The sequence below is a fragment of the Rattus norvegicus genome, chromosome 2 (assembly GCF_021556685.1).
Source record: "Rattus norvegicus strain SHRSP/BbbUtx chromosome 2, alternate assembly SHRSP_T2T, whole genome shotgun sequence".
NCBI classification, from domain to species: domain Eukaryota; kingdom Metazoa; phylum Chordata; class Mammalia; order Rodentia; family Muridae; genus Rattus; species Rattus norvegicus.
This window is the reverse complement of record NC_141535.1, coordinates 28578862-28591467: the sequence shown is the minus strand read 5'-3', so window position 1 is coordinate 28591467 and position 12606 is coordinate 28578862. Positions and strand designations below refer to the sequence as shown.

General features: G+C 43.6%; 1 protein-coding gene across 2 annotated transcripts in view; it reads left to right on the top strand.

The window, feature by feature from the left end:
* The window catches only part of Iqgap2 (IQ motif containing GTPase activating protein 2), a 277134-nt gene extending 266720 nt beyond the window's left edge, over positions 1-10414 (top strand). Inside the window, 5 exon segments of one of the 2 annotated variants that reach the window (NM_001427125.1) lie at positions 1632-1844; positions 5656-5816; positions 7711-7848; positions 8752-8860; positions 9476-10414. In NM_001427125.1, the coding sequence (NP_001414054.1) occupies positions 1632-1844; positions 5656-5816; positions 7711-7848; positions 8752-8860; positions 9476-9589 (735 nt within the window). In that variant the 3' untranslated portion in view covers positions 9590-10414. 2 annotated transcript variants of the gene reach the window in all.
* Positions 10415-12606: the final 2192 nt, after the last annotated feature.

The following is a 12606-nucleotide window of genomic DNA, read 5'->3' as shown; positions in this document are numbered from 1 at the left end:
ACTAACATCTTTTGAGATGTATCATTAAACTGGGCACAGTGGCACAATGCCATTAATCCCTACACTTGGGAAGCAAAGACAAATAGATTTCTGTGGTCTGAGGCTAGCCTGGTCTACATAATAAGTTCCAGGATAGCCAGAGCTACATTAATAAGACTCAAAGAAAAAAAGTTGGATGTGAGGCTACGTGCTTGTAATATCAGCACTAGACAGAAGGCGCAGGAGTTCAAGGCTAGACCGGGCTGTCTCAACAACAACAAGAGGGAAAAAAAAACGGTTTGGTTCATTCTGAAATAAATCAATTAATCCCCGTGTTATTATTTTAGTGCCAATAATTGCCACTTCCTAATCGACTTAACAGAATTGCCTAATTACTTCTTAATGGGTTGTGCTCATAAATTTCTTGTTCTTAATGTAATGGGTTGCCAAGAAATCATTGTCTCCAGATTTACTTTAAAAAAAAAAAATCGGGGTTGGGGATTTAGCTCAGTGGTAGAGCGCTTGCCTAGCAAGCACAAGGCCCTGGGTTCGGTCCCCAGCTCTGAAAAAAAGAAAAAAAAAATCAAAACTTCAAGCTATCTTATGTGTGAATGTTTTTAAGCAATCTGGATGTATAAATATACTGATTTAAGATAAAAGGTTTCTTTTTTTAGCTCTGCTGTAGCCTAAGTTAGTGCAGAGACCATACACAGACGTATGGTCTCTTGTACACCTTCATGCCCCCTAGCTTGTGACTGTGACCACTTAGAATTCTTTCTGGGCCTCAGGTGCTTACCTGTAAAGAGGTTTCTAATTCCCAGACAGAGGTTAGGGAGGAACATGCTAAGCAGATGCCATAGCACCTGACACACATTCAGTATATCACCCGCCTACCAGTTCTGTTGTTTACTGCTGGCCCAGTAAGCCATTTCCGTGCCCCGATGCCCTATTACTCCACTACAATTGCACCATAGACTTGATCTGTGGTGTCGGCTGTCCTTGCAGTGAAACGGAACACCACCAGTCGCCTCGTATTACTGTCTTCTCGGACAGACTGTCTGGTTAGCACTCATTTGTGTGCACGCCATGCGCACAGGAACTGTCACCTGCAGGAATATCATTGCCCTGTGGCTCAAAGGAACTCTGCCACGGTTACTGTGAGAGGGATTCTGGGATGAGAAGGAGGTGCTCTGGCTGCCTTGCAGTTAAATGGCTTAGGAATCTGTCAGCAAGGCTGGCTGGTGAGACCTCCGTGGATGCTCAGAGCTCCGTGTCAGTGCGAGATGTACTTTTAATTTTCTCAACCGGGCTACCCAGGAATTGAGATTCTTCATCCAGGGAATTACAAAGTAATAGTTATACTAAGGCAGTCGGTCACCTTGGCAAGAAAACAGCACCTTTGAGCTTTGGCCAAATTAGGCCCAGTATTACTTCTGTGTTGAATTTATTGTTGTTGTCGTCGTTTGTGTTTCTTTATTGTTGCTTTTCTTTTTTTTTTTTTCTTTTTGTCTTGTTTTGTTTTTTTAATTGGAAATAGTTTTTCTCCCAAAGTTTCCTTCAAAACCGTAAAGAGCCTATCCAGGTGCTAATCTTTAGACTTCGTATGTGTGACTTGGAGAGATCGGACATTCTGTTGACATTCTCTTTTTCAGGAACTAGAGCACACCAAAGACATGGAGAGCCGTGCTATTGCAGACTCCAGGGCCCTGGAGGAAGGGAAGCAGAGCCAAGCAGTGATTGAAGATGCGAGCCTGCCTCTTGAGCAAAAGAAGAGGAAGATCCAGAGGAATCTACGGACGCTGGAGCAGACTGGACACGTGTCCTCCAAAAACAAGTACCAAGACATTCTCAACGAGATCGCCAAGGTGTCTGGAAATACCTTTCTTCCTTTTCCACGTAGACGTTTGCTAGCACATGCGGGGCATCCTGGGAGATGAACTGGGGACTCACAGGAGCATACGGGGTTCCTGTTTTCCTTAGTATTCTGAAGTTTTAAAGGTTTTGAGGATTTGTGGCTTCTATAAGGAATAGATACAACTCCCCCAGGCCAGGAGGAGAGTCAAACGCACCAGGGTAAACACTCTGGGAATGTAATGAGCAGTGAGTTCTGTTACAACTCTAAGTCAGGGGTTTGGGGATTTAGCTCAGTGGTAGAGCGCTTGCCTAGCAAGCGCAAGGCCCTGGGTTTGGTCCCCAGCTCTGAAAAAAAAGAAAAAAAAAAGAAAAAAGAAAAAAACAAAACAACTCTAAGTCAGGGCTACCTACTGCCTGCCCACCCGCCTGCCTGCCTGCCTGCCTGCTTGCTTGTTTTATGATGCTTTGGGAAACAATTGTTTCTTTCACTGTTCACTGTCCTAAAGTCCCAATTGCTCTTGGGAGCTGCCGTTGAGATGGTAACTGTATGTCCCTGCGAATCTGCTTTGACGCAGTTGAGCCTTACTGCAGCTCAGACTTAAAGGTTTGTTTCTGTTTCTCATGGCACATCTTGCACTTGAGAATGTCCTGGGAAAGTGATCTCAACTTTGTGCAAGGAAACAGGAAATGGTTGAGATCTGTTTGCTGAGGATAAGGAAGGACATATTTGGGTAAAAAGGACATTTCATTTTTTTTTTCATTCAAATGTATACATCCGTGTGGGTCTGAGCTTAAAATCAGTTAAATAATTAGAGGAACATGTTCTTTGTCAAGCCCTGGAGTTAAATGAGCAGTCTGATTCTTTGGTGGAAAATTATGGTCGCTTTAGCAGAAGGATTATATCTCTTGCCCTGAGTAATCTAAAGAAGCCATCCTTTCTTTTCAAAGTTTGGGTAGAGAATAGTTCTCTTTGAGATTATGAGACAAAGAAGTCAGGGCCGTTTGCAATCAATGAGAAAGCTCTGTTTATTAATGAAGATTTATTTCAGGAGGTGTTGGGAAATATGCCTCTGAATTCCTGCAACAGTTGGTTTTAATCTGTTCACAAAGGAAACATCGTGTGAAACAGGCAACATTTCAAGTAAAATGTTCTCATAGCTTACTGGCTTATTTTTAAATTTTATTTAGAGAGAGAGAGAGAGAGAGAGAGAGAGAGAGAGAGAGAGAGAGAGAGAGAGAGAGCGAGCTTGTGTGTGTCTGAATCTGAGTATTAGCACATATGTAACACAGTGTATGCACAGGGAGGTCAGAGGACAACCTTTGTGAGTTCACAACTCCTACTTTTTTGAGGCAGTTTCACTTGTCTCTGCTGTGCAGAGTCCTCCAGGGTAGCTGGCCCAGGAGCTTCCAGCCAATTCTGGTTTCCACCTCCCATCTCACAGAAGGAGCGCTGCAATGCTGCCACATCTGAGTTTTTATGTGGGTTCTGGGCCTCAGACACAAGTCATCCAGTTTGCATGGCAAGCACTTTTGCCTACTGAGAACTCTCCCTGCCCTTACTGAATGACTTTTTTTTTTTTGTCATTCAAGAGAGTGCCCCTGAATAGTTTGAGCCCCGTTTATTTATACAGAATTTATTCAGAGCTTTCAAACACATTCAGCTTCAGATTTTCCTTAATCATTATCCAAGAGTCTCAACAAGTACTTATTAGAATTCGTTTTAAGCTCCCCTTATTTCCTTGTGATTAATCTTTTTCATACTTTTTTAATTAATCATTCCGTTCGTTTATATCCCAAATGATGCCCCCCATCCCACATCCGCCCTCCCTCCTACCCTTTGCCTGTATGAGGGTGCTCCCCCACCCACCCACACTCTCCCATCCCATTGCTCCAGCCTACGCTGGGGCATCAAGCCTCCCCAGGACCAAGGGCCTCCCCTTCCATTGCTGTCACTGTATGCCTTTTTAAACCTAGATCTTCAAGTTCAGTTTTAACACGACTCCCAGGATCTATGAGCAGAAAGACAAAAACCATATTCTAGGAATTCTATTTAAATCTAAGTATGGTCCTCTCTTGCTATCTGGAGGGAACTGGGTTTTGGATTCCAGCCAACAACCAGAATCCATGGGTGCTCAAGTTTCTTATATGAAATGGGTAATGTTTGTGTGTGAGCTACTCAGGTCCCCCTGCCCGTGTTTTACTAAAAGTAAAATCAAATGTGTCTTGCCACTTCGCCAAGACTGACTCACCCCTAGGCTCAAGCAGTTTTCCTGTCTCAGCCTCGGAAGTGGCTGGGACCAACAGGTGTGTGCCATCATGCCTGGCATATACTGTATGTCATATACTATATATACATGTATAATATAGACATATACACTATATGGCATATACCTGCATATAAGGATGTCTTTCCCATATACTCTACGTCATATCCCAAATAGTATGTAATTGCTTAAGGTTCCGAATGCAATCTAAGTGCTGTGTAAATATGTGTTCCCTACATTGCTTAGGGAGTAGTAAAAGGCTAACTATGCTCATTACAGAGGCAGTTTTCTTTTTCCTCTGTATTTTTAGTCCTTGTTCAAATCCAGGGCGGAGCTATAGAAATGGAGCCAGTTTTCAATCTTCTCAAGTCAGGAGAGCCATCGATGAACTGAGATCATATGTGAACATTAACCTTTATGGCTTAAAATATTTTTCCAAGAGGGAAGTTCAAAAGAGTCTGAAGAAATCACATTTCTCTAGCTAAGGTTTTCTTTGCGTTCCTTTTTCCTTCTCCGATGAGAGATTCCCGGCTGCTCTCTAGCTTGCCTGTCTAGGAAGACTTTGAACTTCTCAACTGCTCGCCTCAGCCTCCCGAGTGCTGGGGTGACAGGCGGACACCACTGGGCTTCACTCACTCATCGGACCCAAGGCGTCACATATGCTGTTAAGCAAGCACTCTACCAACTGAGCTACAACCCAGCCTTTTTTGCCTTTTTAAAAGCTTTTTTATTTCCTTAAACTGTTTGATGGTTCTCATATTAAGGGTGCAGGGTTGTCTGTAAAGTGTGTGTGTGGGGGGGTGGTGTGTGTGTGGGGTGGGGGTGGTGTGTGTGTGTGTGCTGTGTGTATGGGGGGTGGTGTGTGTGTGCTGTGTGTATGGGGGGTGCTGTGTGTGGGGGGTGGGAGTGGTGTGTGTGTGTTTGTGTGTGCTGTGTGTGCTGAGTGTGTATGAAGTGTGTGCGTGTGTGTGTGTGTTTGTGTGTGTGTGTGTGTGTGTGTGTGTGTGTGTGTGTGTGTGTCTATACTCTTCTCTGAGTAGGCCGATGAAATCCAGAGGTTAACACTGGATACCATTCTTCATAGTTTACTACCCTAATTTTGAGACCAATCTCTCTGGAACCTGAATCTCACAGTAGTTTCAGCTAACTATCCCGCTAGCCAGTGAGCCCCCAAGGTCTCCCTGTGCCTGCCCCCAAGCTCTGGGGCTACACATGTGTGCTACCATGCCAAGCTGTTATGTAAGGCTTAGGGATCTGAACTCGAATCCTCGGGAGAGCACTTTACTGACTGATCCATCTCCCGAGTCTACTTCTCTCACTGAAGTGGGTGGAAATAAACTTTAGTAACCCTCTTAAAATAAAAATTGGAGCAGAAAATGATAACAATGTGTTGGGCTATGTTAATATATATAATGAGGTAGGTGCCTGAGATAAACTATAATCAGCAGTCATACACCGGCCTGCTACCTGTTTTTTCTTCTTCTAAAGCATCAGTCTTCAGAAGAAGCGAGAGGCAGGCTCCCTCCAGCCCGTCATTATAGCCCTTTACTTGTTTCAGGATATTCGAAATCAAAGAATCCACCGCAAGCTTCGAAAGGCTGAGCTGTCAAAACTTCAGCAGACCCTGAACGCACTTAATAAGAAGGCAGCATTTTATGAGGATCAAATTAATTATTATGACACCTACATCAAGACCTGTGTAGACAACCTGAAAAGAAAGTGAGTTCAGATCCCCTTGGTGTCCATTCACAGTGTTGGGATTTGTTTGGGGAGACTACAGCACTGGTGGTGGCCTGGGTTGCTTTGGAATCGTTCTAGTTTGCCTTATACTGCTGATAAAGGCCATGACCAGAGCAGCGCGGGGAGGAAAGGGTTTCATTGGCTTGCATGTGCATGTCCTTCCCATCAGTAAGGGAACTCTAGTAGGAACCTGGGGCAGGAATTGGAGGCAGAGAACACAGAAGAGTGGTACTCACTGACTTGCTCTTCATGGACTATTCAGACTGTTTTCCTATAGAACCCAGGACCACCAGCCTAGAGAAGACACCACCCACAGTGGGCTCCCCCCAACCCCCATTGATCACTCATTAAGAAAATGACCTACAGGTTTGCTTCTGCCAAGCTTAAGGAGGTGTTTCCTCAATTGGGGTTTCCTAGATTGGCTTTAAAATGACTTGAAGGTCTCAAATGACTTTAGATGAGTCACACTGACATAAAACTATCCAGCAGCTATATGTCTATTTGATTTGAGAATGTTTATGACGAACAGGAATTTGTTTACCTGATAGCGTTAGATAAGTCAGGTACTTGCTAATTGCACTGAACTAATGACCTAAATTTTAAATTAATCTATTTTTATTTTATGTGCATGCTTTGTCTGCATGTATCCGAGCAAGGGTGTCAGATCCCTTAGAACTGGAGTTACAAACAGTTGTGAACTGCCATGTGGGTACTGGGAATTGAACTCAGGTCCTCTGGAAGACCAGTCAGTACTCTTAACCCCTGAGCCATCTCTCCAGCCCCAATGACCTAAATTTTAATAATTTAAAATTCCTTGTTGATTTTTTTTAAAGTCATTTCTGACACGATAGGCTAAATTTTGGCAGCTCTCTCATACCCATTATTAATAAATTATAAATTTTTTTATATACAATCTAATGACTCTCAGTGACAACTCTTTTGCTGATAATTATTCTTATCACTAGACTGGGTCAATGCTGATTAAAGTTTAATTACCCACTTAAGTGCATGATACGATGTTTCCAGATAACTCTCCTCTGCATAAAAAGCAGTAGGAAGTGACACTATGTAGGAAAATCAATAGTGTTACTCATAGGAAGTCTGAAGAAAAGAGATAGTCTCCTCATCTGCCTTATAGTCTCCTCATCACCTTACTCCGGGCCGTCTTCATTCCTTTGCTTGAAGGCTGTGCAAGTCTTTTTTTAACACTCTACCGTAGAGAAATCGATCAAGCAAACTTTCAGTTGAATATGATCCCTAGTGGTTTGGCTTCACATAGCTTTACAGCAACTTTAAGCCATGAACTCTGTAGTCCTAAGGTGGGTTCTGAGTCTCTAATAGTTTATGATCTTGATTTTCTCATGTTTAACATGAGGTTGAGAGTGCTGTCTTCTTGGGGGTAGCTGTGAAAGCGAAATGAAATTACTTGTAGCAAAGGCATGCATTAATATCAAAGGACCATGGAAACCATTCATTTTGGAAAATACAAACTGATATGTTTAAAGTATATATTTGGAACATAATATGTATAAAGTATATATTTGGAACAGGGCTAGATCAGTTTTATTAATACCTTCAGTTTGGAACAGCAAGTTCATGTAATTACTCTGGGGCTACTTCAGTGACTTACTTACAAGACAGACACTTGGTCCGGTATGCCTGAGAATGCAGCATACCTTTTAGTTTAAACACCAACTTCAGTCACTTAGGAAATCTACATGGGTAGTGATTCCAAAGCATGGGGATCGTTGTCACCTTCTATCAAAGATCAGTACAGTCCCCCCACCCCCCCACCCCTGAACTGTGGGGTGTCTCTGGCCACGGTTGCACCATTTGGAACATCTTGACAACAGGTCTGTTCTCTTTGGCTCAGAAATTCTCGGAGATCAATTAAACTGGATGGAAAAGCAGAACCCAAAGGAACGAAGAGAGTGAAGCCAGTGAGGTACACAGCAGCAAAACTACATGACAAAGGTGTCCTGCTGGGCATAGATGATCTTCAAACCAACCAGTAAGTAGGGGCCAGCATTGCCCTCCAGTCATACACAAGCTGACTAGGAGGTCCTGGGTGGCTTGGAGGGTCTGTTTGCTCTAGCAAGGCTTAGCCTGTGTTACAGATCACTAGTCATATGCCTCACCACCCCACCACCCGACCTTCAACACCAGGCCCTGATGTGATTGGTCCTGAGAAGGGTGTGTAGCCAGAAGTCATGTGTCCTAAGGTTTGTCCAGTATATGATCTGAGGGTCTCTCTTGGTCCCTTCAAACGAACTGAGTCAGAGCCATGAGCATGAAAGGCTGCCTTTTGATCTTGGTGCAAGAGTTACTAACAGTTACTAAACAGTGTTTGCATTTCAAAACTACAAGCCGTGACAGCCCCTGGTCAGAACCACCTCGACCAGCCTGCTGGAATTCAAGGTGGAAGAACCAACAGGAATGGCGGTACATGCCCTCAGCAGGCACACCGTGCATTCGAGCATGCCTTGCTCTGCCTTTGCAGAGGGCCATGAGCCTCACGCATATCCTTCCTGTCTTCCTTTGTCTCAAGAGAAGTCATCCTTTGGCGTTGGCCTTCTCTCTGACTCCCTCCTCCTTCCAGGACCGGGCCCACAGCATCTGATTCTATAAGCTCTGTGAGCACACCTCTTCTCCTCGTGAAGTTTCTGTAAAGAGGATTACCTAATGAACGTTGCTGTCCCAACAGGGGTATAAGGCCATGTCCAAGGATCACACCTGCTGGTTCCTTTGTAATTAGTAGTTCAGATCCCAGCAGTGGAAGATGATGCAGGGTGTTCGGCTGCCCCGGGATCCCCACACCAGTCTGCTCACTGGCCCTACGTTGAACTGTGTCGGTTTCTTTCTTCTTTAGCGGTTTTCTTGTGATCGCGTGTGTCTGACTGTTCCTCTTCCATAGGTTTAAGAATGTTATGTTCGATATCATAGCTACTGAGGACATGGGCATCTTTGACGTCAGATCCAAATTCCTCGGCGTTGAGATGGAAAAGGTGCAACTCAATATTCAGGTGAGCTGGGGTTTTACCCAGAGGCCATTGCGGCTCTCCTTGCATACTACGCCGCAGCACCTGACAAACCTTGCTGCCAGAACTGACAGCCTGAGTTTAATTTCTGGAACTCAGATAGTAGAAGGACCTCCACATGCGCGCACACACACACACACACACACACACACACACACACACACACACACACACGAAAATTGTGTCTGATATTAACTGATAATAGTTTTCTTCCATGCAGTTTTTTTTTCCAGTGCTGAAGTTCAAGCCCAAAAGCTTTCACACACACACTAACTAACTCTGTACCACGGAATTATAACCTCAGCCCTCTGTCTGTCAGTCAGCCATTTGTTCTACTCTCGGCAGTAATTCTCTCAGTGTATCTTAACCACACCACCACTCACCGTCACTTACGAACTTGTTAAAACGCAGCTCTCAACCCTAGAGCTGCCACGGGCTCAGGATTCCAAGTTCTAGCTTACCTGTATTTGTAAGCATACTAACGCTTTAGAAGCCACATGGGATTATTGGATCAGCCAGGTCTATTTCGTCATTGGTTCTTCTGGTGCATTTTTAAACAATGGCATCACACTGAGATGTCCTCCTTCCCTCTGGTTCCAGGACTTACTTCAGATGCAGTATGAAGGGGTGGCCGTGATGAAGATGTTCGATAAGGTGAAAGTAAACGTGAATCTTCTCATTTACCTTCTGAACAAGAAGTTCTACGGGAAGTGACGTGCCGACTGCTGAGGGACTCGTGGACTCTCTACTGCCTGCCTTGAGAAATGAGTTTGTCTAGTATTTTTGTTTTAAAACATGATTGAAATCACGGCTTATAAATGTGTGATTTTTTTTTTAAAGACCAAAACTGTTCTGAAGAATGTAGCCACGTGCCTTTTTGATAATTGGATACTGCAGCAGGGGGATAGACAAGATGGGCTGATGGGACACACCCAGTACTGTGGCACAGGTACTCCGTCTGAAAAGTTCTGAACGCCCTGTGATTTGTTTTAAAGTAGGGGGAGAAAGTTGAGCTGACTAGGGACAAATGTATAAACCTATTTTCCTATGAAAAAAAATTTTTAAATGTCCCACTTAAATGATGTAATTCTTCACAGATTGTTTTTTTTTTTATCTGTGGAGAAATAGAGATCTAATTAATTTGTAATGAATTATTTAGACATATAGTTCTAAGCCCTGCCTTCTGGGAATTACCGGTTTTAAAGAGAACTTTTGTGCAATTCAAAATGAAGTTTTTTATAAGCAATTGAAAGTGATGACACAGCAACACTTTCTGTATAAAAGTATATATTTTATGTGATTTATTCGATTTATTCAAAGTGCACTACTGCCTCATGGGAAGGCTCCTGTAGGAGGAGTCCCAGGAAACACAGTGGATAGCAAGTAGAGACCCCCACCTTCACCTTCACCTTTTATTTGAATACTTCAATTGTGCCTCTCAATTTTTTTGTAATGCTATAAAATCAGTATCTAGATGGTTTTTAAATGTATTCTTTGAAAATTGTTTTATGTAAAATAAATGTTACTTAATTACATGAAGGTGGTTTTCTCAAGGTGTTTTAATGAGTCCAACTCAGTGGGCAGAAGACTCTTGGTGGGGCTCCTCAGGGAAAGAAGTCATATACCCAGAGCTGTGCAGATTGGGGTACAGAGGAAGGACATGGGCCCCCAAATTCAACCATCCATGGGCTGATTCATGGGCAATCCAGAGATCCAGTCAGCCTTTACTGGATCCCAACTGATTCCAACCAGAAGGGGAAAGGGGGCAGAAGTTTGGAACAAAAATGCTTTGAATTACAAAGGCCACTCTTGCCTACTTCCTTTTGACCAATAGTAGGTTCCAGCCAGCCAGGGTCCTCCCCTCAGTCTGTTTTGTGTGGTCACCACGAAATGTGCTTGCGGCTGGGCACTTTGCAAGACAAAAATGCTCATTTAATTCCAAGTTCTGGAGGGCTCTGAGCAGAGCGCCAGCAGCTCAGTATTATTCACAGTAGATGAGGAAGAAACAAAATACCAGCCAGGACACTCTCGCTTCGAAACAGTGTTTCTAAACCTGGGGGTCAGAGAACCCTTTCACAGGGGTCGCCTAAGACCATCAGAAAACATAGAATATTTACATTATGATTCATAACAGTACCGCAAAATACACTTATGAAGTAGCAACAATGTAATAATTGTATGGTTCAGAGTCACCGCAGCACGAAGAACTGTAAGGGTCACAGCATTGGGAAGGCTGGGCCCCTCTGCTTTATGGAACAACCCTCTCTGCCCCCAAACCCTAATCTAGCCTCTTAAAGACATTACTCTGCTCATGAGGTTAGAGCTCCTACGGTTTAATTAACCCTTAAAGGTCCCACCATCTCTCAACATCTTTACTGAGACTCAAACATCAAGGCAGGTTCAATACACAAATGGGGACAAGCCGCATCCAAGCTATGGAGATCTCTAAATAGGCAGCTAAGTATCCAGTTAAAACAGGGAGCAAAGAGAGGGAAGAGAGGATGATCTGTTAATGAAAGAGAAAGAAAGATAGTAGGAGCTTGGACCCTGGTGCTAGACCTTTCCTGGCACCTTACTCATCTATTCAACAGGCTTATTTTCCTTAGGGATTATAAAGTCTGCTTAATAGAGAAAAATGAACTTAAGTTTAAAATCAACAAAATTTGGAAAATTCTGATAAGTAGGGTCCTTTTTTATATATAGTTTATTTTTATTCTATGTGCATTGGTATTTTGCCTGCACGGATGTCAGTGTGAGGGTGTTTGATCTTGGAGTTATAGACAGTTGTGAGCCGCCATGTGGTTGCTGGGAATTGAACCTGGGTCCTCTGGAAGAGCAGTCAGTGCTCTTAGCCTCGGAACCACCTCTCTAGCCCCAGAATCCTCTATTTTCATAGTTGTTTCAGACTACATAGAATTTTTTTAATTTCTCTAAATACGAGTGTTTTGACCACATGCATGCATGTACACAATGTGCATGTCTGGTGTCCAAAGCTGTCAAAAGAGGGCATCAGACCCCCTGGCACTGGAGCTATGAATAAGCCATTGTATGGGAACTAGGAATTGAACCGGGGTCCTCTGCAACAATTGCTGTGAACTGCTGAGCCAGCTCTCCATCCCCAAGCAACATATATTTTTGACAAATACTGCAGAACAATTCTATCGCAACAATGTATAACTGTGGGAGTGGCTTGCTTTTGTTTGGTTTTTTTTTGTTTGTTTGTTTTTGTTTTTTTTCTTATTTGCACATCGTTAGCCTTAATATGACTCAGTAGAAGCACTCTGGTAAGTTTTATCTTACCAGCAGTTTCCTCTTCCTCCTGCCAATACTACACAATGTTTTAGTGAGGGTTTTCATTGCTGTGAACAGATACCATGACCAAGGCAACTCTTAGAGCATGTTTACACACGTCTGTGGGTGGTTCTTGCCTGTGTACACATGTGTGGAACCAGAGGCTCCACTTTGAATGCCTTCCTCTATCCCTGTTCCATCCTGCTTTTTTTTTTTTTTTTTGGTTCTTTTTTTCGGAGCTGGGGACCGAACCCAGGGCCTTGTGCTTCCTAGGCAAGCGCTCTACCACTGAGCTAAATCCCCAACCCCCCATCCTGCTTTTTGAGACAGGGTCTTTCACTGAATCTAGAGCTTGCCTTTTAGCTCTGTTGGCTGGCTAGGCCCTAGGCTTCACCTGTGTCTACCCACCCTCCGTCCCAGCACAGACAGGCAGCACTATG